The sequence below is a fragment of the Anarhichas minor genome, unplaced genomic scaffold, assembly GCF_050575085.1.
Source record: "Anarhichas minor isolate MPS153535 unplaced genomic scaffold, ASM5057508v1 ptg000045l, whole genome shotgun sequence".
NCBI lineage: Eukaryota > Metazoa > Chordata > Actinopteri > Perciformes > Anarhichadidae > Anarhichas > Anarhichas minor.
The window spans coordinates 3,288,550-3,314,352 of NW_027466491.1; the positions used below are offsets into that span (position 1 = coordinate 3,288,550).

Below are 25,803 nucleotides of genomic sequence, written 5' to 3' on the forward strand. Positions count from 1 at the left end.
CTTAGATCGTTTACATGGTCACAAAAAGTAATCTGCCGTATCATTTGTTCTACATCAATGTAAACGTGGCGAATAAAAGCAGACTTCTACATCAATGCTTACACTGAAATATTTGTGATGAGCTAGCTATCTGGGAAGAGCTATTTGCAAAGCTATTTGTAAGGATGTATCTTTTATGCAGCTTTATAGTTTGCACTTGCGTTGCATATTATGGATGAATCTAGTCTTGCATGCTGAGTTTAATGGGTCCAATAACACTCAGCCAGAGGTCCTTTCACCCCACTGAATGGGGGGGAAACACATGGTGCAGATACAGGCAGTGGACAGCACATCAAACAATACAGAACCACTTTGCTTCAAACACATCAGGTAAAATGTGTATGTTAATTGGTGCAGATTTGGTCGACAAACAATATTTATCCTTCCATACATTACATTACATGGACAAACAGACTGTAGGCCACAATACATATTCAGTGTTTATTTTACACCACAATGTGTGCTCACGTAAAGGAAAAAATGTCACAAAAAAATAATATGCCTCAGCAAATATTTATTTAACTTGAGGTCACACCTATGAGAAAAGTGTGAGGCATAGTTTACCATTAGCTCAGGGAGATGCAATCTCTCATCAAGGTGAGAATGTGAACAATGTGTGTAAAGAGTGCAAACTCTATATGAGAACAATTCTATCATAATAGTTAAAGCTCTCTGGTCTACTTTCCCTGATTAGCAAGATTACCACGGGACTGTAGTTCCTCTTGCAGCTGCCTAATGAAGGTTATGCTGAAAATTCCAATCCTTCTTAATAGGCAAACAGAAGATTATCAAATGCCTACACACACACGCGCGCACGAAGCTTTACATTTCCCTCGTTTAATATGAAATATTAATGCATTACAGAGTGTTTGTTAATGGTGAAATTATCTTCCAAGGGCTACTAAGCGATAGTTTACTTGCTTTCTGAGCACGAGGACGCTGTTCTTACTCGGCAAGAAACTAAACTTTAGAAGTCTTCATCCAACACCAGTGATGCGTGTATGGATATATGGATGCATCTGTTTGAGATTCACTCAGTTCCAGGAGTTAATTAGATCCCGACTTAGCTCAGCATGCACACGTTTACCCTCGTGCACAAACACATGTTCGCTGGCTGGAAATAGACCATATCCTAACGAGGTCGATGGGGAAGGAGAGTTATTAGGCTCGCAGGCTGGATAAACTGTTCCCGCCCCTGTGAAAAGGCCTCCGGGCCCAACAAGACTGAAAGATGGAGGCAAACACAGATGGAGATCGACAATTAGAGATTGATGGGGCGCAGACAGACGGATTGCAGAGTGTGAGACAGAGATGGCGACAGACAGAATTGGATGACTCTTTGCAGCATTCGTTTCCAGGATGTGGGATGACGTGTCATTTAGCTGCAGTGAAATGATTTTTCCACAAGATTGAAGTCTTCTTGTAGAAGACGTGGTCAGGTGACTCTGTGTGCATATGTGTGACTGGTGAGATGCAGTCTTACATCTATGCTCTGTATTATGCATGTAACGTGAGAAACTTTTATCCGTGTGCATGCCAGACTGCTTGTTGCTATCGCAGGCAGGTAGGCAGGTAGTGTTGTGCGGTTGAAAGAATCTGTGTTGAGCTGCTCATCTATCACTGTTGAGTCACACACACACACACACATTCATCTTGAGCAGGTTCAGGGGACCCACTGTTCACTGTGGCCATGTCAAACACCTCTCAGTTAGTGATACACACCTGCAAATGCTGGATACACACCCAAAATTACATGCACAAATTAAATTAACATGTTTAGCTCGGCATAGATTAGAACAATTAATCAATAATCAGCACACAATGAAATTAAAGCGGTATTAATTGCTTTTTTGACCAGCCGGGTGCAGTCGAGGAAGCTGCAGAGACGACATTGAATTAAAGTTGTTATTGGAAATCTGCTTGCAAACGGTTGCATATCTACTAGAAATGCACCGATGGATAGAAATATAAGGATTTAATGCATAAATGTGTAATTTTAACACCAGATGTGTGTGCATTTTGTGTGTGTCTCCGTCCACGCATTTATCCCTGAGTGGTCCCTGTGTGTGTGTGTGTGTGTGTGTGTGTGTGTGTGTGTGTGCATGCACTCACACATTTCTGTGAGCAGTGGTTGTTGTCGGTTCGAGAGAACAAGTGTTGCTCTACTAATGTGATTTTACGGTTCGTCCTCTCTTCAACAATACCTTTCTTTTCTCAGCCACATACCTCGCCCTTCTCCCCTTCTCTCCCTCTCTCCCTCTCCCTCATTCTGTTGCTTCATTTGTTTCTCATTCATCTCAACCGTCTTTCCATTAAACTTACCTTCTATTTATTTCTCTTACGTTTGATCCAGTTTCTTGCGCTCTTTCTCTGCCTTCACTTGTGTCTGTTTTTGTTCCATCCGGGGTGTGTGTGTATATATATATATGCTTGTTCAAGAGTGGGAAGACGGGGGGGGGCCCGCTGACATAAAACACACATTCCCTCAGCGACACAAAACAAAAATTTATGTTTATTTGTTTGTCTGAAAGCTGTGCAGGAGAGAGATTAAGAGAGGAATGGACCGACAGAAGGAAAATAAAAGAAGTTTGAAGGCAGACCGAGAGCTTGCGAGCAGAGGCGAGTTGTGCCAGGACAGTGATTCAGCACAATATGAATAATGACGAACGAATAATTTATATCAGCTGTACTATCAGCAGTAATATATATTAGTGGTAATGTAGAGATGTAATATATATTAGCCACATATGTCTGAGGCGTCACATTACTCTTGAAAAGATGTGTTCTGCGTTGAATTGCTCTTTACGAAGCAGAGAACATTCTCTGTGCAGTCTGACAGTCTGAGGACAGAACGGGAGGAGATGAAAGAGGAGAAGAAGGCAGAAGCATTATTACAACTCTTGTTTGTGTAAGCTTGCCATAAGTTCCATCAGTAATAATGACTGGTATTTGTGAGCAGCGTATTGACATAACCTTTGGCTTCAGTGCTCTCTTGTCAAGTCCTGTAGAGCAGAATTCCTGTCTGATGCTCATTTCCTATTGGTTATTCATTTCTTTCTCAGCAGATTAGCCCTGAAGCTATAGCTCAGAGCCAGACCAGTGTGTTTATAACAAGAGAACTCTGCACGTGTGGTGTGGATGTGTATGTTTCTTGTGGGCACATGGTCACGTGTCCACGCTTCGTGGTATGTCTTTGAATTATGATGCGGCAGCATTTTCATATCCAGCAGTCATCCCTAACGTATTTCATGACATGTTTGATTAATGAGAGAAAAGCTAATCAAGCCACCTTTATGTAAATGGATTCATCACCATCTGACATGAGTTTGCATCATCCTGAGGATTATATATAACATTTCCTCACTTAATTATTTCCAAATTTATCTCATCTGCATAAAACGGAATATAAATGTTTGTGTATAATATGTTTGTGAGCGCACCTGAGAAAAGGGTGAAAATATTCGGGAGAAAAGGAGAGAATTAAATATGTGTTCCTAATTGATGTTTAATTAAGAAGCTTGTCCAAATCATTAGTCTATCAATCACCCTCTGTGTAAAACCTGGCTGGCACACTGGTCCGTGAAGGCATCCATCAAGGCAGTTAGCCAGTCAGCATTCTTGCATCAGTCTCACCTCAACCGCCTTAATGCGTTGGTTTGTGTTTGTATTAGACACAGACAGCACTGGCTTCACTAGAAAAGGCATTGGAGTGCATGGTTCAGTGGTTCCACTGGCATCAATCTCATTATTGAGCCACCTGCCAAATGAACCGGGAGATGCGGGGCATGTCTTTAAGTTTTTTGGGGCTAAAGTGTTGGTTTAACCTAACATCACGATGGCGCATGAGTACTCTGCTTTTAACAGTAAAACACTGTGTTCAATCATTTCCCAAAGCATATGCTTTTAGATGGATAAATAAAGGGAAGTAATAGATGATTGACAGAAAGTTATTTCACTTACAATTAAAAAAAGCAACTTGCCTCGACTTGAGAAATCTTTGTTCTCGTGAACATTTTGTTAACTTTAAAGTTGTATCAAAGTTACATTGTTATTGTGTTGTAATACAGGTATGTGCAGGGACTTAGTTCATGCATTCAAGATTCAAAGTCTTGTGAGGAATTCCCACAACGAACACTTGAAAGACAGCTGCCTCACAGCAATTCTTCTTTCTTTTTTTTTGTACTTTTATATATTAGTCATGCAGCAAATCAGTCCAAACATGCACAACCATCTCAGGGTCAAATAAATACTGTAGACAACTGATGGAAATACATATGCACCCTTAAACAAATCATCCTTGGATGGATACATTACATGTGCAAACAAAGATGCATTGGTCCTTGAAGAAACTAGTTCAATGTCCGAAAGACCAATTCCACTCATTGACTTCATCTGGCAGTTAGTACATTAAAATAAGGAATTTTCACATCTACAGTACTCTTAAAGTTACATTTGGATTGGTGTTGTCTCCAGTAATCCTGATATTCTTACCAGAGTGAGTCACAGCACCTCCACCTCTGCATTGATGTTGAAGTGCCAGGCTCGATTATTCAAGTGGGATCTCACGTCGTTTAAGAGATATTTCAAGAGGTCTGTTTCAAAAATGCAGCATCAATTATGAATAATGATAAAAAATACCACCACGACTTCATCTTCAAAGATGTCTTCATAAAGTACCGGCTGTAAAACTCATATCTTTTGTCATCTAGAGACTTTAGAAGGTTAAAGTTTTACTGCAACCACACAATTTGTAACGGCAGGTGTCATGATGTTCAAATGGCAGATTGTCTCAATTTCAAATTGAACTTTCATCATGAAATCATTTTTTGAACAAAGCTTCCTGTGGCTTTTATTAGATAAAGCTAAGATGAGTAACGCCTTTTATATTGATCTAGAAGCAGATCACAGCACCCGGCCTGCACGTCGATGCAACAAGAACAAATACTCAACCGCAGAAAATGACTCTGAGGCAGATATGGAGATGATTGCGTCTTCGTTGAGCTTTTTTTGGTTTGCAGATCTTTTTATGAAACATGAAAGTTACTTTTCATCTCTACTTCTGCCTCTCGGAGTCTTTTTTTTTTTTTTTTTCTCCAGAATTTTCAATGCAAATCCTTCCTCACCAAGCCGCCAACCAAACCAAGCTGCCTGTGGTCTCTGATGTCATTAACGCAGAGCAGGAAGACTGAATTTAATTTAGAAGAGGCTGGCTGAAAAAGGGAATAGAGTGTAATGTCAAACAGGGTGCATATTAACACACAACCATGTTGTCCATCCATCTGTGTCTGTGTCTCAACTCCTGTATCCCTGCTTTATCTATTTCACTTTTGTCTCGTTTTCACACAGGGACACACACGCACCAAAGCAAGACTGCACCACTCCACATATATTACACTCGCATATTAAAGACTCTGTTATGGATGTCTCTTTATTTTGCACCTGCTCACACACATATTATGCGCAGAGATGAAATGAATAGATTTGCGGCCACTTCATTGATCTAACAAGCTGTTACTGGCTGCAGACAATGGGCGGACAAATCCAATAAAAGCTCCATAGCGTTGTACTGTTCACACACACACACACACACACACACACTCAGACACACACGCACCCCTATCTCCGGTTAAACCACCTGACGCAATCCCAGGAAACAGAGACGGTAGTGCTCTCCGAGTTAGCGCCGCTCAAAACAGCACCAGTCGTATAACTGTCTCAGGGCAAGATTGCATTTTCTTGCGATATGCTGATTAATGATGCATTGTGTCGTTTCACATCGCGTTTCACAGCGTAGAGGAATTCTCATTATCTCATGACACGTTGATCTATGGGCTCAAAGTGTAACACTTTGTCGTACTTTTTTTTTTCTCTGAATGGAAGCATGCACAAGCGTTGAACGCACACACATGCGCATACTGATGCTTCGGTAAAAAAGAGGCTGAGCAAGGCGAGCAATACACGTTGGCTCTAATGTAATGAGGTCACGAGTCTGGTTACGAATACTGAGTGCAATCAGTAATCTGATATTTATGGGTCAGCTTAAAAAGGCAAGACAAACTCTTCTATCAATATTCCTCGATTGATATAATTATCCGATGCCATGTGGAAAGCATAAACTCTCCAGTTCTCTCCTCACGTAAAGAGAAATGTTAGTTTCAGTCTAATCTAGAGTTGCCCTTAATTGGACATCCAAGTTCTAGTTCCTTGAATCTGTAGCAGCTTGTAACCTTCATTAACACGTTTTTACCAAAGTATGCTCCCCTCTCATTGGCAAGATTTTGAAAAGTGCAATCACTAATGGCTTTTTCACACTACATGACTTTAGCCCCCGATTTTCCACTTGATGACAGTTTTTGGATCTCCCCGACAAAAGACCCAGATCAGAAGCAAACCGGCGTCGGCTCTGTGCTCGCAAATCTGCTCTCCAGCGCCCGACACAGATATCTAGCATGCTAAATAACCCAGACCCGTCGTGGGGAGTCTGTCAGGGAGCTACACCCAATGAGAGGGCCAGACTCGGGTTGAGGGGAAACCTGAGCAGAGGTGTGTGTGTGTGTGTGTGTGTGCTGTGTGTTGCATTTGCAACATGGACCTAAATTGACGTTGCTGCGCCTAGGGTTTGGATGTTTGCATGAACAAACAGTGACACAGTGACTGATCTACATAGTGGAAATAGCAAACATCAGCAAGCATGACTTACGACTGTGACGTAGTTTGGAGATCTGGGATTATTCATGGTGACAGATCTTGTAGTGTGTGACTCCCTGTCATCAAAACATCACCAGAACTGTAGCAGTTACACCAGATATTACGAGGATTGCGGACCATTACTATGTAGATCATGCAGAGAGGTAGAGCTACATGTATTGGCATAGGTTTAATGATCGAAAGATTGATTTTGGGTACAGTATCACATTAGTGCCAACCATGTGATATCTAAAGGTACGTGGCTGTGTATTTACTAATTACTGTCTTGTTTAGCTTTATTTACTGACTAGTAATTAGCTCTGTAATTATACAATAATAATAATAATAATTAATTGTACATTAGACAGCCAACTCAAGGGCCTTTTGTTGATTGAGACGGTATAGAGATGTTTCAAAATGGACTGTCTTCAGACACTAATACTGTATATATTGCTTTCTAGTTTATGTGGCACAAATGACCAATTACCCAGTGCTTGAATCCACATTGTTAAATGCAGTATTATCATTCAAGTAGTCTTAGAGATTGCAGCCACGTAATAAGCCAATGTTGATGCGAGTGTGTGCATGCACAGTTGTTTGTGTTTATGACAATAAGCCATATGGCAATAAGCATATTAAAGTTAACTGCGTTCGTATTGGACGCTAAAGAGTCTCGGTAGAAAAGCAGACTTCTGGCATCTTTTCATCTCAATTTCAGTGCAAAACAATCAAAAGTCATATGCCTTATTATGAGATATGCTTAGAGAAACAAGTTGCTTTTGAGATCGGATGCCACAAGAAAGTCTCAGATAAAAGAGGCTTCATTCCCAAAAAATACATTCGGCATACATCTTGCTTGCAGTGAATAAAATAACTTCACCCTCGGAGGGATAAAAGACGGGCAAATATGTTTAAATGCTTTAATCTACACAGTGCACAATTAAATTGTTTGAGCCTATAGCTTAAACGGTTGATCTGTACTATTTAAATTGGTGCCGGGCTTAGATTAAAGTGCTGGAACATATCCGAGTGTCGACTTCCATGAACTCTTTGTTGAATGTTAAATCTACATTCATCGAATGTGGCGGCGGTGGCCCTGAGATTAGTGACAAGAGCAGTAAATTGACTCCCAATTGGATCCATCAAGGCAGTTCTCCAGTTAGTTAATTGCATTAGCTTCACCTTGCTGCACTTCTCTATTGGTTTTTGTTTCCACCAGATGCAGCGGTTGGTCCAGTAAAGCATTCCTCTCACCCCTGCTTCACAGAGGGTTTTGACTGGGCTTATAGCAGCATCAATCACATTACTGAGGCTGCTACTAGAGTAACCCCCAGGGCACAACAAGACGTTTCAACCTCTCGAAAACTTTTAGGCCTCAGTGGTATTGTTTGACATGTATCAGCCTCACACCATTCAAATGTTGTGGTTTGAAATGTGTTTTAGAGAGACGAAAAATGGCAATGTGCTACATTTTACAATCAGAATAAAAAACTGAGAGATTCATGTGAGGTAAAGGTCATTTTACACCATACAGTTTGTTGGTCACTGATAGGAAATAAAGACAATCAAATATATATTTGGCTGTGGTGTTAGAAAACTATAGGTGTGGCCAGAATTTCATAAGCTCTCCCGTCTCTTAGCGACTACTGAGGTGTGAATGTGTGTTGTTGTTGGCCAAGAGGTGCAAGTATTCCCTGGAGAAACAAAGGTTACTGCGATTTCTGCAGCTGGTTTTATAATGAAAACTTAATTAAAGGCAGTGATACACAAAACAACATGCTGGACAACTCTGATGAGCAGCAAGTTGTTTATTCATGCCTGGTGCTTGGACACGACTTAAGGGGTTGTTGACCCGCAGCCTCAGTCTGCTGCCTTAAGCAGGTAGTGTTTGCCGTGTGCATCGGGCTCAAAGCACGGCCCGTGGATTTCATGAGCGTGCGCTCATGAAATCAATACTGTATTGCCTCAGTATGACCAGCTACTGAAGTTCCAGCCAGTAATGTGTGGCCACAAAATCTGTGGACGGGCTTCGAAGGAGTTGCGCTTCGGTTTAGAACAATGTGGCTTCACTAGGCACCGGGAGTGCAAACAGGAATGGCAAGCATGGTGCTGCAGCAGAATAAGTGCTGTGTTAACCCCGTGCAGGATTGAACATCAGGGTGACAGAGACAGTAATGTGAGTGTGTGTGGCTGAATAAAAGCTCTTCATTGAGAGAGAGAGAGAGAGAGAGAGAAAGTTGTTCTTTCCTCTGCTAGTTCTATCGCTCTATCCCTCTTTCTTGTTTTTCTGCTCCACATACACACATTCATTTTCTGTCTGCCTTCCTTCCCTCCACATACACACACGTGGCCTTGTCATATTTACTGAACAATTCTGTTATCCAGGTATTGAGAGGCGATGATTAGTCAAACTCGGTGATCAGCTGACACACTTCCCACTGTGGCTCTCACACATACACCAGTCACCGCCAACAACAAACACGAATACAGACATGCATACAAAACGACCCGACAGCCATCTATAACTGTGGATTGGATTTCATTCTCAGGACCCCATTAAGTCCTTATGGATTCTCATATTGATTAAGGAGCCTCTGGTATTGTTAATTCAACTTAGCCCAGACGGGTTTTTATTCAGTTGGTGTTGCCTGAAGGTGACTGCTACTTGTAAGAAATGGGTGAATCCTCAGCAAAGGCAGTGAGGGGGGGTGGGGGGGAGAGAGACAGTAGAGAGAAGGGCAGAAAGAGGCAATATGAGAGAAAATGACACACAGAGGGACTGGAGAGGGGAACAAGTGAACAAGAGGGAGGAGGAGAATACGGCAGAAATAAGAAGTAGGGATAGAAACACAAGCAACAACAAAAATATATATTCAGAAATTGAAGGAGTTGAAGCAATATGAGGAGAAAAAGGGAAAATAATGAATTTACAATGTTTGGACTTCATATGCAGTTCCACTCCTTAAACTTTTTTCATGAAAAACAGAAATGAATGTCGCGATCAATTGCTTATTTCCACCCTAATGCATCATTCTTTTTTTCATTAGCTCGTCGTGCTAATGAGTTGTTGCATAAAACCCTCTCAATAAATTGCAACTAGGAGGTTATTCGCGTGTGTGTCTGTGTGCATATACTCTATGTGTACTATATGCATGTTCACTGTGCATGCCCACAAGCATGAAGGCCAATACATTTGTTGTATCGCCAATTGATGAGCTTAAACATGATTCTGCAGTAATTAATTAGGCTGCAGTAATGAGATAAACCACATAGCTTTAGAAAAAAAACAGCAACACAGGAGAAACACACGAGAGAGCATTTAAATGTTGCACGTAACAAAAAAAACATTACAATTCCGGTTAATTGTGTAGAATTGAATACAAATAGCCCTCAACATATTGTCACGCTACATGGGTCAGAAAGAGGATGAAGTATATTTTGTCTTCTCTGAGCACTTTCTTACCTCTCTCTTACAAGGAAATGCCATTATCAGCGGTTCATAAGATGTAAAGAACGTGGTGTTCTCTTTTCTGCAACTTTGCTACCAGGGTGAGAATGGACTGAGAGGCGTTATTTGTCATTGTCAGGCTGAGTGCCCTGCTACCTGTCCTGATGCTCAACCTGTATTACACAAGTACTTTTTCCTGTTTCATTTCCCTTTTCCTGCCGTTTAACCCTTTAAAGTTTGTTGTCGCTTCACCCCAATTTGACTTCCTTTCATCTCTTTTTTTTCATCTTTTTCACTTTCTCCTACTTTGGTCTCTATCTGTAATTGTTTGTCGTTGCTCGATTGTTCACATTGCAGACATTATTTATGCTGTACATGCTGCACAGTCCTGGAACACACACTGTAGCTGGACTGTTTGATGTCCTGGACAGAGTTCCCTGCCCTGATCGCAACTTAAATTCAAAAACGGCTCCCACAGCAATGACGCATGTCTTTTTATTTCACTTATTTTCCCTTCCAACCACTCTCTCTCTCTCCTTCCCGAACAGGCTTAGAAAAAGTTGGTCGTGATTCCAGTTATGAGCAAGAGGGGAAGGTTCAGTTCGTGATGGATGCGGTGTACGCCATAGCCCATGCTCTGCATCGCATGCACCGGGAGCTCTGCTACGGATACCCGGGCCTCTGCCCGCGCATGGCCGGCAGCATCGACGGCAAAGAGCTGCTCAGCTACATTCGTGCTGTCAACTTCAACGGTGAGTTCTACCCCTGGAGACATATGCAGACATGCATGCATACTCACGCAGACTCACACACAGCTAGCAGAACATTTTACAAAGCAAAAATTGACTCTTGCCACGTTAGCAATAATTAGGCTGTGTTACGCCTTCAGTTAAAAAAGAACAAATTACAGCCGTCAAATGCTGAGACATTGCTCAGTCGTCCTGTAATCTTTATCCACCTTGAGTTGACTGATTCAGCTCAAACTTTTAACAAGCTAAGCCCAATTCTGCCTCTAATTTGGCTTATCCTTATCATAAAAACATGCCGTATGGCATTCTTTTCTCTGTCAAAATTCATTAATCTCACTGCTTTCCCCCAGATGTATTATCGGCTTATATTTTTGCGTATGTGGTCTCGTATCACTTTGAACCTGTAGTGCTCAATATTTAATTTCCTTTCTCTCCATGACTTCCTCCAATGTCGACAAAATTAAGTGGGTGAAAGACATTTATAATTCCGTTCTAAATAATATCAGACGCCTCATTTGAATATTCTCTTATTAATCCATTTTTCTCCCCGATGCGCCGGTACCTGCTTTTCTGTCTCCTTTTCATTTCCTGTGTTATTCTGTCAAGGACTGTGCGGAATACATATGGGTTCGGGAGAATGAAAGCAAGGGAGTCTCATTGTGAGATTACAGGAATGCTTTAGTCTGATTTAGTTTTAGAGGCACAATTGAAATTGCATGAATTTGTCAGTGGCAGGAATGTCAGCAAAATATGTGTCGGTGCTTGTTGTTACCTGGTGCTATCTCTGTCTGTCATCGCCAGGAGTGTCGAAAACCAATTCACAGACAGGCATCGATTGCATGTATCATACTGCGACAGCAGGTTTGTGCTCAGGTGTGTTCTCTATATAGCTGGCCTAGAGGGTAGAGAAATCCCCCCATAACCACAAGGTCAACAACTTTACACCCCTATGAATCACTAAAACCTTCTCTCTTACTGAAAGTTGCCCTACCGCAACTGTCTCAGGCAGTATTTTGAGAGAACATAAAAAAACTAGATTAGATTGAGCGAAAACGATAGGTTTGATGCTGAAGTCATCGAACAGGCACCTTGCATTATATATATGTTTCATATGCCTGTGACACCTTAAGATAGCTCTGCAGAAAGTTCCAGATAGTCTGGGACAATAGGAAAGTTGTGAGTTGAATGCGGACACAGATGTGACGGACCTCATGTCATCAGGCAGCTTTTTCCAGAGGGCAGGACCACAGGATTTTGAGGGTAATTTTGAATTGTACACGGAGCCAGTGACGTGATTTCAGTACTGGAGTAATGTGTTGAATATTCCATGTACGTGTAAAAAGTCTTGCTACTAAATTTTGAATTTTTGGATAATCCTGCAAATAAAGCATAGCAGTAGTCTAACCTGCATGAGATAAATAAGAATGCTCTAAATATGAATGCTCTAAGTTTTGATTCATTTTTTTTAAGTGGTAAAATGCTGTTCGGGTGATATTGGTAATGCAATTTTTTAAATTGAGGTCACTATCCGAAATAAGGCCAAGATTTCTAACTTGGTCACTGTATTTTAGAGACAGATGCCAAATGTAAATTATTTTCTTCTGACTTTTAGGACCAACTACCGTCGTCCGTTTTTTCTGTATTCAGCTGTAAAGAAAGTGTGTGGACATCCAGCAATTAAAATCATTTATACAGTTGCAAACAGGACTGAGATCATCAGAGGAAAGGGAAATGTACAGCTGCATGTCATCAGCGTATGAGTAGTATGATACTGTATATTGTGTTTCTTTATAACGCAAAGCAGAAGCATGTGCAGATTGAAGAACTGACCCTTGTGAAACCCCATGGAGCATTTTTGTTTCTGCAGATTTAAAACTACGAAGGAAACAAAAAAAAGCTTGTGTCCTTTAAGTAGGACGGAAACCAGTTAAAAACAGAGGTCTTCTAAACCGCCTGTAACATGGAGCCGTTGAATTGAAATGTCACGATCGACCATGTCAAGGACAGCAGTAAGATCAAGCAATATTTAAATTGAAAATCTCTGAGTCCAATGTTTATCTTAAGGTCATTGATTACTTTAATAAGAGCTGTTTCTGTGCTGCGATTGGCTCAGAAACCAGTTTGGTATTCTATCTATTGTAAATTGAAAGATATTCATCCAGTTGTTTGTATACAATTTATTTTAAAGTATTTTGCTCAGAAAATGAAGATTGTTCTGAAATTGAATCTAGATTGTTTTTCATTAACGGGAGGAGAGAAGCAAGGGATGTGCTAGTCTACATGGAAACATTAATGATATCTTCAATGTATTTATAGTTTCATCCAGAACTTTTCTTTTTGTTTGTTTGATTGAGTTTGCATGCCTGTTTAAATCAAGCAAATCGAAATGTCTAAAACATAAAAGATGCAAGAATGCAAGAATGAAAAAGTTTAAAAGGCCTCTCTAATGGACAGATAAAGGGTTTGCTGGGTGGCTCTTTGTTGCAGTTACTCGCATCTGGTTTGTTTACATCGACAGCAGCCTGCAAGATTTAAAGCTTTTAAGCCCGCTGCTTTATTTGTGTTCATGCGTTAATGCCTGGGTGTATATGTGTGTTCCAATTAAAAGTAGTTTTGTTATCGACCTGTTTAGGGTCGACATGACATTGATAACACTAAAGAAGAAAAGGGGCAAAGATGGAGGTAGTTATATCTCTCTCTGTGTGTGTGTGTGTGTGTGTGTGTGTGTGTGTGTGTGTGTGTGTGTGTGTGTGTGTGTGTGTGTGTGTGTGTGTGTGTGTGTGTGTGTGTGTGTGTGTGTGTGTGTGTGTGTGTGTGTGTGTGTGTGTGTGTGTGTGTGTGTGTGTGTGGCACATAAAGAGAGAGGGAGAGAATAAGTTATAGTTTCTGGATCATGGATTCTCTTTATCTCTGCTCTTTTTTATGGATCCATAAAAGTACACCTTTCGAGAAGCTACATAAAGAGAACAGGACTGAGTGAGAGGGAGAGGATCATTTCAGGTCATTAGGGCAATGATTGTTTTCCTGTTGGGTTCAAGACAACTTAACATACAAAGTGAAACCTACCAGGGCGAGAGTGACAAGAAAGGGAAGGGAGGTGCAGGAAAGCAATATGGACATTTGGCAAGTGACTACCAAGTAATTAGGCAGTGATTATTAGGAGGTGCTTAACCCTTTGGAATTTCAAGATGGACATCCCCTCGAACAAGATTGGTATCCCTAAGACGTCCTCCTCTTCATGTAATATGGTTAACAGTCATAGTTATAGCTCACTAATTTTGATAAATCGTGAAAATTCAAAAAGTTGGCATATTGTGCAGAGGTATCATTCAGCATTCAATCATTTATGCGAACAGTGATGCATGCACATGAAGCTGCGTTTTCCCCATTTCCGTTAGAAAATTGTACAAGGCAAAATATGCAATGAAAAAACATATTTGAATATTAAATATCGAAAAAAATATATCTTCATACAGCGAGTTTTCAAAATAATATCTTACCTTAAAAAAAAAACGGAGGCTGGTGCATTACAGAGCAAGTACGACTAACAATGAGGAAATGAACCCTGGAGCAGCAATGGCACACGGTGCTGTCCAGCTTTTGTATGTCGAGTGAGTTTATTGCGTTATCCAACGCAACACACACACAAGCGGGCACATCAAAAGTATGCAGAAACTAATGCGCACACACCAAGGCCTTCATGAGCTATGGAATCCAAATGTAAGGCTACATTAGAGCAACGGAAACGAAGGAGTTTAGAAGCGCTACCGAAGAAAGGTAAGTTTGAGAACTCCGGGGTTACCTCATAGTGTGGACAGTGGAAACGTAGACCTTTTGAAAACGATGACGTAGACACCCCAGCTTCGCTAATTAATTTGGTCTCAGCAGTCACGACTTGTCCTTCTCTGATTGACAATTTCATCAATGTGTGTGTTTGTGTTGTTCGTAACAAGTGTATGATTTGATGGAATATACTTTTGTTGTTTGGAACGGTAGCTCAGTCTGGTTCAGATGCTTGTCTTGTCTAACCAACACACACACACACACACACACACACACACACACACACACACACGTTGCGGTCGCCCACGCGGTTTAACTTGGCCTATTCACATTCCCCTGGCTTTGTTGGTCGTTAGTACATCCCAAAGTAGCTTTTCAAGCACAGCCATTGCTAATGTTTATTGCCCCATCACTCTTTTACTCTCTTGTTGCTGTGCTATCCTTTTCGTGTTTCTTTCTTTCTTGTCTCTGTCCTTCACTCGCTGCCTCCTTTTGCTGCATCGTCCTCTCTATTGTCTGCCTTTCACCATCCCTCTCTTCCCTCGTCTTCTTAGCTTCCTGTCAGGCTCAGTCTGCTCTTGTGTTCTCTTCCTCTCTCCTACCACTCCTACTCCATCAATGCATTGACTCATCACTTCATTTAGTAAGCCTTTTTCAAATTATTTACCCCTTTCTTAAGGATTGTCACATTTTTGTGGTGTATGCATTTCTTATAGAGTTGAGTGTAATGTATCTATTTTTCTGAAACCACTTAGCTTTTGCATTTTAGATCCCTACGCATGTTTCAGTGTCGGACAGACACCTTGGACAAGTTTACAATTAGTTGTCATGATTTGGTCATTTGATCTGAAGTTAAAGTCCCCCTAAATACAAGTCCCATTTGTAAGTCCTAACAAATCAAAGACCACTTCTTACTTCCTTGCCTGCTCTTTAGTGTAGTGCGATGTCAGCTGATGGAATTGCACACAAGGGTACCGTTTGTGATCTTGATTTCCCTTTATAATTGTAATATCGTGTGTAACGTTTTGGATGGGTTGGTAAGCAAAGTCAGAACAGGAGAGCTTTGTCCTCCACACAAGTGTGTGTGTGTGTGTGTGTGTGTGTGTGTGTGTGTGTGTGTGTGTGTGTGTGTGTGTGTGTGTGTGTGTGTGTGTGTGTGTGTGTGTGTGTGTGTGTGTGTGTGTGTGTGTGTGTGTGTGTGTGTGTGTGTGTGTGTGTTCATGCAATTAAATACTCTGATTGTGAGGTTATCACTGCCAGGTTATATCTCCTGCTGGGAGACAAGATGGACTTCACCATGGGAACCGTCTTGCACTAATTAGAGGGGAGATGATGAACTCTGTACCTGCCTGCACAACCTCAGGGAAAAAGAGAAGTAGGGGATAATGAACTCATAATGACCTCAGAGAGACACACAGGGAGACGGCACTAGAGGAGTAACTTTGCTTGAAGATGACGAACTTGGACCAGGCATTAATGATGGAGAGAGGAAGAGGGAACGAAGGGGACAGAGGGGCTTATGGGAGTGGAGATGACCTAGGAGGGAGATGGAGGGAAGACCATGTGAAGAAGAGAGGAGGGTGTGGTGCAGGTGGAAGGGAAAGAGAATCAGAGGACATACATGGAGCAAAAAAAGATGGACATCTGGCTTTGTGTTGGCGAAGAGAGATAGAAGCAAGATCAGCTTTGCTACTAACAGCTAAGGATAGAAGGAACACAGATGTGAAAAGTCCTCTACCATGCCTTCATGTGGCAAGGAAACAAAGGATGGTCCTAGTAAGAGTGGAATAGAAGCATGCAACCATGCAAGTTGAGGACTATAGCTGAGTAAAATTAAAAGGGAAGAGATGGAGAGACACAGAGAAGATGTGCTGAATGAGATATATCTCACACTTTACCAGGGCATCATGACCCTGAGAAGAAAGAAACTGGGAGAAAACAATGAGAACGATAAATGTTATATTGTGTGGCATTAGAAAGAAAGGGATGGGACAGACAGACTCTTTAACTTTAAGTTCCATCTTGAGAGAAAGATAGCAGAGGAGACGGGCAAATAGAGACAGAAATTGTGAAACAGTGGGCGTAGGAACTCAAACTTTCCTGGGTCAGGGCAACCTTGGGAAGGAGAAGATGGAGCGAGAAAGTGTCTGACTTTCATCCAAAACAATATGTCAGAGGAGGGAGATGTCTGACTGATGATGAACACAGGTCATGTCCAAAATACATTTGAAAATACATATATATTTTTTTCTCATTTGTTTTGCAATTGTTATTTGATAAACAACAGGTATGGACACAACCCTCAATACAAAGCGACACACGTTTTTCTAGTGTTGGGCTATTGGGCTACAACAGAATAGAAACCAACATTTATTTTATTTACAGTGACACTGAAAGAGACAGCACCTGTATAGTGCGATTGGCTCTATTGATACAGAAGGTATGATAATAGTCCTGGCTGTAGAACCTGGGCTATCTGAGTCACTCGGCATGACAGAACGGCAAACCGAGTGAGCAGTTATCTGAGGGCTGCAGCTGTGCACTGAAGCATTCATGGAAATGTGTATCACTGAACTGTAATGGGGTCTTTACATAACTGGACATTTGGGGAAATAGGCTTTAGAGCTGCAACTTTGATAATCAATTACTCATTTTAGTCATTTTTAGAGGAAAAAACAGCCAAACGTGCAGGTTCCAAATATTCAAATATGGGGTCATACACATAAGTGGCATTAATATCTTTTGCGTTATTCACATTAAACAAGCTAACATCAAACATCTAAATGCACTATTCCAAGCAAGACATTTTTTGCAAAATTGTTCTGACATTTTATACACAATTATATCTCAATTGATAAAAAAAAATAGTCGTTAGTTGCAGCCCGTATATGCTTTCTTTTCAGATAGATGAGGTCATTGATACCGCACGTCTGTTACCTTGTTTCTGCCCAGTAAACATTGAGGTAGAGGCATGAGGCGATTAGCATAGTGTAGCATAAAGAATGGAAGTCGTGGAAAAGAATTAGCCTGCCTATGTCAAAAGTTTAAAAAGTCTGCATGTAAACATGTCTAAAAGTCACTGATTAACACCGTGTATCTTTCGGTTTAGAGGGGGTTGCGTAGTGTAAGTATATCTGGTACAGAGGTTTGTAGAAAGCCAGGCTCACTGCCTCCAGCCATCGTGCTAAGCTAAGCTAATCGCCTCCTGGCTCCCGCTTCATGCCCGACAGTGGTATCAACCCTCTCATCGAGCTCACTGCAAGAATGTCAAATTATTTCACATGTATAACAATAATGACAAATGATATCAAGTCTTGTACATTACAATGTTTATATTTTAATGTTACATTATTTCATGCCGGTCTTCTGTGTGTTCACGTCCGTCCCTCTGGCACACAGACACGGACAAGACTCCTTAGACTCGCACATAATCTCCTACTTACTACCTGCTGCTCCCTTACAAGCAGCAGGTAGTAAGTAGGAGATTATTGACATTACGTCCAACCTTGTGCAGGTGGTATCACCTTCGCTACATTGGTAGTGCTCTCTTTGCAGTGAACACCCCATGAGAAGCAATTCACACCCACTGTAAGCCTTAGGTGTATACTTGGCTGGTTTAGGGAATGACTGACAGCCCAAACAGAAAGTCAGAAGATATACTGTCAATTTACTGACATGCAGACTGACATCTCACTTTTTGAGTGTATATATAGCCTGTATTCCTCCAAATGGTGTTACTCTCTTCATTATCTTCTCGGTGTTCTATATTACCTCTTGCAAATGCGACGGACTAATTTCTACAAAGGGGGGGGGGGGTCATTCACTGAATACAATCTTTTGATAAGAAAACAGAATAAGAAGAGGCAGATATAAAAGCAATCAAACAGAACGCCAACATGAACACAGTAGCAGACATATATCCGCACAGACACAAAAACAACCGAGGATTGCAGTCGAATCGAGTTTGAGGAAACAATAATAGGATATTGCATATCCTAAGACGCCACTAAATCTCACATCTCTGCAGCTTTTTTTGACACCAACTATATACATCCTGTCATGAATGTGTTGTTGAGGGAGATTAGATTGAACCGGATAAAGCTGTGGAGAAATACAAGCACGCCTAATCTCCTGACAGACAGAATTGTGCAGGCACATGTGCTAGGCTTTAACATACATGACATCCTGTTCTGTTGGGATGGATGGAGGTAACAATGGATGAATAATGAACAGTGGAGGGTTATGGATGTATTGACTTACATAGCCGCTGTATCTGTGTGTGTGTGTTTATGGCTTTGTCCTTTTGAAAGGAAGAGTTGAAAAACGCTTGAAAATTCTTTCTATCTCGCGTATAAACTGAAATATATGCTACAGGACACTACTTATGCGTAATATAATACAGGGTATCTCACGGGTTACTACAAAAGTCTGAAACGAGTGTAATATCATCATCATTACTGTTCACCCTCTCCTCTCCCCGTGCCAAGTCTGGTAATGTAGCTCCTTGTTTCTCGTTTTGTTTATTTCTCCTCTCCCTTGCTTTCATTCCCTCTAAATTGTATTTCCATCCCCCGTCCAGGCTGTTTTGTCTCTTTTGATCACTTTTATAGTGGCCCTCTCCCTCTGTTTTTATGGCTTTTGTTTTCACTTTCACTCTCTTTCCTTTTTTCTCCCCATCAGACTGCAGCAAACGCAAATCATGACACAGATGGAGGCTTCTTAAATTAGTTTTCTGTAATTACGGGTGATTGCCAAACAAAACTGTTTTGTGTTTTACAGTCTGCTTTCTCGCATTAGTTGGTTGGTCTGAATAAAGTGTGCAGTGTGTCTTTTTTTTTTACTCCCTCTCGACAGTCTTTCCTTTGTTCTGGTCCTCCCTCTCCCTCTTAATCTCACTTTCACTATTTAGCCAATGTTTCATTGTTATTGCCAGTAAGATCGAGATCCTCTTCAAACATGTAATGTTTCTTTTGCCTGTTCTATCATCTGCTCTGTTTCTCTCTGACAAAACTATCTCCCTGTCTGCCTTTTTCCCTACTCAGCCGAGGCATAGTGATAACAGAAAAGGCTGATAAAAGCAGAGAGGTTTCAGGGGTAAGGATGGACAGACAGAGGGAGAAGGGGAGAGTCAGAGTACTTTGGAAATATGCACAGGAAAGGATGGGAGAAAATGGGTAGTTTTGAGATAGAGAGTGGTGAGATGAAACAAGGCTAGGAGGTAAATAGAGAGAGAGGAAGGAGAAACAGCTGCTGTGGAAGCAGGGAGGGTTGGCCATCAGGATAGCCATTCAGCAAGCGGTGAAAACTGGCTCGCAGGAAGCTGCAAACAGACTGCAAAAAAGAGTCAATTTATGTGATTGAAAATTCAGAAAGGAGAAGAAAGGAGTGCGGAAATAAGCCATGGAGGTCTGGATTCAACCAGCTGCTCAGTTTCAGGTACTTCCTCCACCGGAGACTATTATTATGAAACTGGCATTATTTTGTGGGATGAGTTCCGGCTTTATTATTACTTTTCTTCTGTCATTTCTTATTCTCTTTCACTGTCCGCGTCTCGTTCTCTCACACAGATGGGAGCCTGTTGGCAAAAGCTCAGAACAGACACACACGGACCCATGTTTTATTAATGCGGCGTGCTGCATTGTCGTCTTTGCATCCATCTCCCCGTCGTAAACATTTAGACTCTTGGTGTGAAGACGTGCTATTCACCCTTAGTGCAAGGCTGAGGGGCTTTATAACAGCCCTTCTGCTTCTTCCTCTCTAACTTTTTCTCTCCATCCATCTCTCTTTTTATACTTCTTTCGTCTCACTGTCGCTCTAGCTCCAGTAACAGGGGGCGGTTGTGTTCATACACTCTCGGCCCCTCTCCTTCCATCTGTTTCTATCTCTATCTCTTGTCAGCCAGGGAAGTTTTAAGGCCTATGCTAATAGGCATTCTCAAACAGTTCTGTAGTTCTGTAGCTCCCCATCCATTTTCTCCCCTTTGTCTGTCAAACTAAGAAAGTTTGGAGTCTTTTCAGTTTGCCGGATATGTGATATTCGCACATATTCTCCCGTGTTCACCCTCATTTTCCCTCTCTTCTTTTGCTTTTATCCGATCCTTGTGTGTGTGTGTGTGTGTCTATCTGTCAGATAGACAGTGTTTGATGCTTTCCCGCAGACCTGTTACTCTCCTTTTTTTACTTCTATCTTACTCTGTCACTCATTTTCCTCCATCTTTTTTCTTTTTCTTCTTCTCTCTCTTACTTTGCCTCTCTGCAGCTGTTAGAGTTGCTGGCTTAATATTGAGGCTTTCCTGATGTCGTGCTCACTTTTATCCCTGTATCTCTTATTAATTTCTTCTCTTCAGATTCAGATGGATGCGACTGACTGATTGAATGTACCGAAACGTAACCGCAAAGCAAATCAATTCTTCATCTACTTCCCTGTGCCAGTATTACTGTTCCACTCTCATTCTACTTCCGCGGGTTTGTCTCCGTCTGCCAGTCCATTTCAGCTAGATTTAAATTCACCGTGGCTTCATTGCATGCAATCTTCTCATGCGTTAGTAGATATCCTGTTACATTATTATAGCAAAAAGGAGCAACTTCCCTTGCAAATCAAGAGGAAAGTTGTGGGAGTTGTGGGTTTCTCTGTGAAACTCTGTTGTCGATCCCCAAAGGGAAAACCCTCTGACTCTGCAGGGAAGCTACAGAGCAGCAGTGCCTCTGGGCAGGCAGGGAAACATCATCTTGCTCAGGGACACTTCAGCAGAGCTTATGCCGGTGTCACCGTGGTGCTTTGCAGTTGCAGTGAGAGAACCTGCCGAGTTGAACTAAGTCTAGGAACACGTACGCTTGCACTTCCAAACTCACATGCTCACTCTCCTTCAACTGGAAGTGTCAGCCATTCTCACCACGCTCAAGCTGTCTAATCCGAGTACCCAACCTCCCCCGAATTAGAAGTGAAACTCATGGATTTCACTGTTATTTCCCTCAGAGGGGAGTGAGACAATTCATTGTGTTAACATGCATCTGCCCCCTAGCCTTTTTATAGCACTTCCTGTGTGATTTAGCAACTTGTCAGCTTGCTTTAGGTTATGTAAAATGAATAACAATGAGAAATTTGCTTCAGAATAATTAACTCTGTCCTCACAGAACAGGTATTTTAAGGTTGAATACTGACTATGTAATCAGTACTTACAGTAAAAACATGTGTGTTCTGTTAAAGGTAATTTACAAAAGGCCGTAATGAATAATATATAATTGTTCGTTTGAATTGGTTCTGGCAAAATGTTGGACAAGGAAAATGTTTCTTCAAAATCGAACCCTATGTGCATAAAAGTTATAAGAAAAGTTGAAAAAGAATTACCACAATGCACGCAGAGCAACATGATTTATTTAACGATGCCTGCCAAAAATGCTCATTTAGTGATATGCAAATAACGTCAGTGTCGACACGGAGAAACACGTGTCCTGTTACACATTGTGTGACTCTAGTGTGGTTGTTTGTGTGGGAACAAAAATGTGTTTCACTTTCAGGTTATGTCAGAGACATTTTTTTCCTTTAGTGCAGCATCTTGCTTTGAGCAACATGTGAGCTATGACTACAGAATGTGTTGCCAGGGTCATGGCAACTAAAGCGAGAGGTTGATAAAAGCTACGTGTTTGTATGTAACTGCTCCCACGCCGATAAAGCTGTGCAGCCAGAGTACATTAACACGTTCAACACAGGTTTTACAGTTGTATTTTTATGCCCCCAAGGCTGGTGGGAGCCGTGGCCGCAGACGTTACGTTTTCGGGTTCTCCGTCCGTCCATCCCGCTCTCGTGAACATGACATTGCACGGAAGCTTAGAGGGAATTTCTCCAACCTGGCACAAACATCCACTTGACCTCAGTGATGAACTAATTTAGAATTCGGTCGTCACTATGACTCAAGAATGATTATGACAATTTCACACAGATGTCTAAAAGGATAAAATTATGACATTTTCGACTGACATGTGAAACAATAAAAGAGTGCATGGGTATTTTATGGTCGTTAGTTTGAGCTGCATTGTAGCGACTCAGTAAAACGTGCCCCTGTTGCACAAATGCTCAACCAACAAAATCCTTTTTCTAGAATAGGTGTGAGTAAACACATCAACCCCCCCCCCCCCCCCCACACACACACTAAATGATTTTAGGCCAGTAAGCCTGTCCATGTATCTCTTAAACCAAAACATTAATCAGAACTGATGAGGGGTTGTCAGCTACCTGTTTTCCCAAAAATATTGGCTGATGCTGCCAGCTCCTGTCATGCTATATGTGTTTTGCAGTAATTGCTGTTGCTTTTAAAACCTGCGCCGTCTTTATCCACCCTACTCAGAAATTATGAACAAATGGTACCAAACACCATGAGATTGAATTATCATTTTCTACTCAAGGTAACCACTGCTTTCAGAGCAAATAGTCTGTTTTTAAAGAACCTGCCAGCATGTCTCTGCGCCAAACATTTAGTTGCTGCGTCCCTAACTCGCTCTAATGAGGCATGATTGGGGCAAAGGAAAAACTAGAAGATAGTCAGCCAATAGGAGACTGATGAGGAAAATATGACATGTTCATCACTGGGTGAGAAATAAACCTTGTTGTGGTTTTTTACGGACCAATCAAGTAAGCTCAAATAAAACAGGGCAGGCCCTTGTTGGTGAGCCCTGAATAATCTCTGATGACTTCTACAATAACTTAATTGCCTCTCCTTGTTTTTGTTACTGTTTATGTTCGTTTTCCCACTTATTGCTTCCTTTCATTTTATACTATACATTAGTGCAAGGAAGGCAGAATGGAGGGAAATTGAGGGAGAGAGGGGTGGCCTGGGGGGGCGGGGGGGAAGAGACCAAAACAGATTAAGATGGATTGAAAACAAGGGAAGAAGGGTGTCAATCAAGGAATTGATTAATTAGTAAACAGAGGGAATAGGAAGACAGGAAAGGACAAAAGTGTGGGAGCAGATAAAAAGCGAGAGTTGGTAGATGTAGGCATAGAAAGTAGGAACAAAGATAAGAGAGGAGTAAAGAGATGATCATAAAAAAAGGACACCGCAGTGAATGACAATAGAGGAGAATATGAGAAAGAGGATTGAAAGAAAATGTGGTGGCTGTAGTTTTCACTCTGTTGGCTATGTCCTGTGACTAACCCTCACCCTCTCACATGGATGAGGTAAACAGAAAAACCCATTTGTGTTTCATGCCTGCTCATTTCCCAGAAAAGGAGAGAAGATTAAAAAGACATGAAGATCTGGAGGACAAGAGGGAGAGAGAGGAAGATGAATTGAGACGGAGGGAAGGGATGGTGAGAGCGAGTGGGGAATGCATGCAAAGAAATGAAGTTGCTTGTCGGCTTGTAAAGGATCGAGAGCACAAGGGCGGTAATGTGTTGAAATGTTTTTTATTTGGCTACTGGGGCATTGTTGGATATTTTGTTGGTGTTGCGGCAGGTTGTAGCATGCCACTCTGTTGCTAGGTGGTCACAATGGTGTCGTTGTGTGATTGGTTTCTACAGTGTTTGGTGGTATGTTGTATTTTAGGCCTCCACAATATGAGGAAATTCCCCAATGTGCGACAACATTGTTCAATATTGCGCTGAAAATATGACTTTGTGATTATTATGGGTGCATATTAGCTTTTACATTTCCTGTGTCAGCGTGGTTGTCTCCTCGTGTCCTCTGTCCTACTCCCTCTGCTGATTTGATTCACTGTCAGCAGGTAGAGCAGCTAAGTTTAAAGTCATTTTAAGACACGTGGCCGACTAAGCTGAACAGTAAGACTACGTACAGACAGCTTTGTGTAGGGGAGAGTTACGCAGCGCCTATACTTAAAGAGGAAATAAAATAATAACACAGAGGCTCTGTAGTCTGCACCAATAACACAAACAACTTTATTACTCCAACCTTGTCAACAGCACACTTCACCGCTGCACTTTACTTCTGTTCCCCATTCGGTCTATAGCTCCAGGGCCCGTTTAACAACAGGTTGCAGAAACCAGCCCTGAATTGGTAGTCAGGTAGCCTTTTGCAATGTGTTAATTATTCATTTTCATATCGGGGTGATGACCAAATTTCAGTCGGCACTATTGCATTTGTAGCACTGGCTATAGGCTGTATTCAAGTCAATGCTATCCGGGTTATATAAAGAAGTCAAACTAATTGTGCCGTTCCTATACTGCGGTGCACAGAGAGTTGCCAGAAGACCTCATTGGAGGTTGAGGGAAAAGACGACATTGGACAGTATCCATTAGTTTCTGTGTGTGTGTGTGTGTGTGTGTGTGTGAGCGGGGATATTAAAGTGGAAGGGGTAATAGTTACAGTTGGACATGTCACACTTCTCGCAGAAAGGAACCTCATGCATAATTTGTGGTAACAATAAGAGATCGAGACCTCTACTTTTGTTTCTCTATTTTAATCTTCCTCCATTTTAATCTTCCTCCATTCATCTGTTTCACTCTCTCTCTCCATTAACCTCATTATTGCTCTTTCTGTCTTCTCATTATATGTATCCCTCATTACTTATGATGACAGTGAGAGAGTCTTTACTAATCTGACTGAGTTTCTCCCTGTTCTTTTCACCTTTGTTTCTCCTCTTCTTGTCTCTTTTTTATTTTTATTTTTATCTCAAACACTTTTCCTTTGTCTTCTTTCCCCTCGCTGTCTGTGCTTTACTCTCTGTGTCTCACATTCTCCTTTGTCAGTCTCTGTTTTCATTCTCTTAGTTGATTTGCAATATTCCTCTCCACACCGTTTCTCCCATGCTTTGCCTCAAACCGGGGGAACTGTATTTATATATCCTCAGCATCGTCGCACTGTATCGATGACTTACTGTATATTATGCAGGTGGAATTTCCATAATGCAGTGCTTTTTTCCACATCCTCACTGTAATTGGATTTCCTTTATGCTCTGCCAGATTCAGTGATCTGATTTGATTGTATTGCTCCATAAAAGACACAAAGTGAGTAAGCGAGAGAGGGAGACGGATAAAAGGTTTGTGTTCAGCCTTATTGATAGTGAGAAAACGAAACCTGAGAGGACACGTAAACGTATCCATGCGTGTGAGTTATTCAATCACACTCTCTACAACACACACACA

At 41.5% G+C, this 25,803-nt stretch overlaps 1 protein-coding gene across 1 annotated transcript in view; it reads left to right on the forward strand.

Moving 5' to 3' along the window:
- grm8a (glutamate receptor, metabotropic 8a) overlaps window positions 1–25,803 on the forward strand; it is a 185,157-nt gene that overhangs the window by 124,920 nt on the left and 34,434 nt on the right. The window contains exon 6 of the mRNA XM_076111791.1: window positions 10,723–10,926. Within this exon, the coding sequence (XP_075967906.1) occupies window positions 10,723–10,926 (204 nt within the window). The remainder of the gene's footprint in view (window positions 1–10,722; window positions 10,927–25,803) is intronic.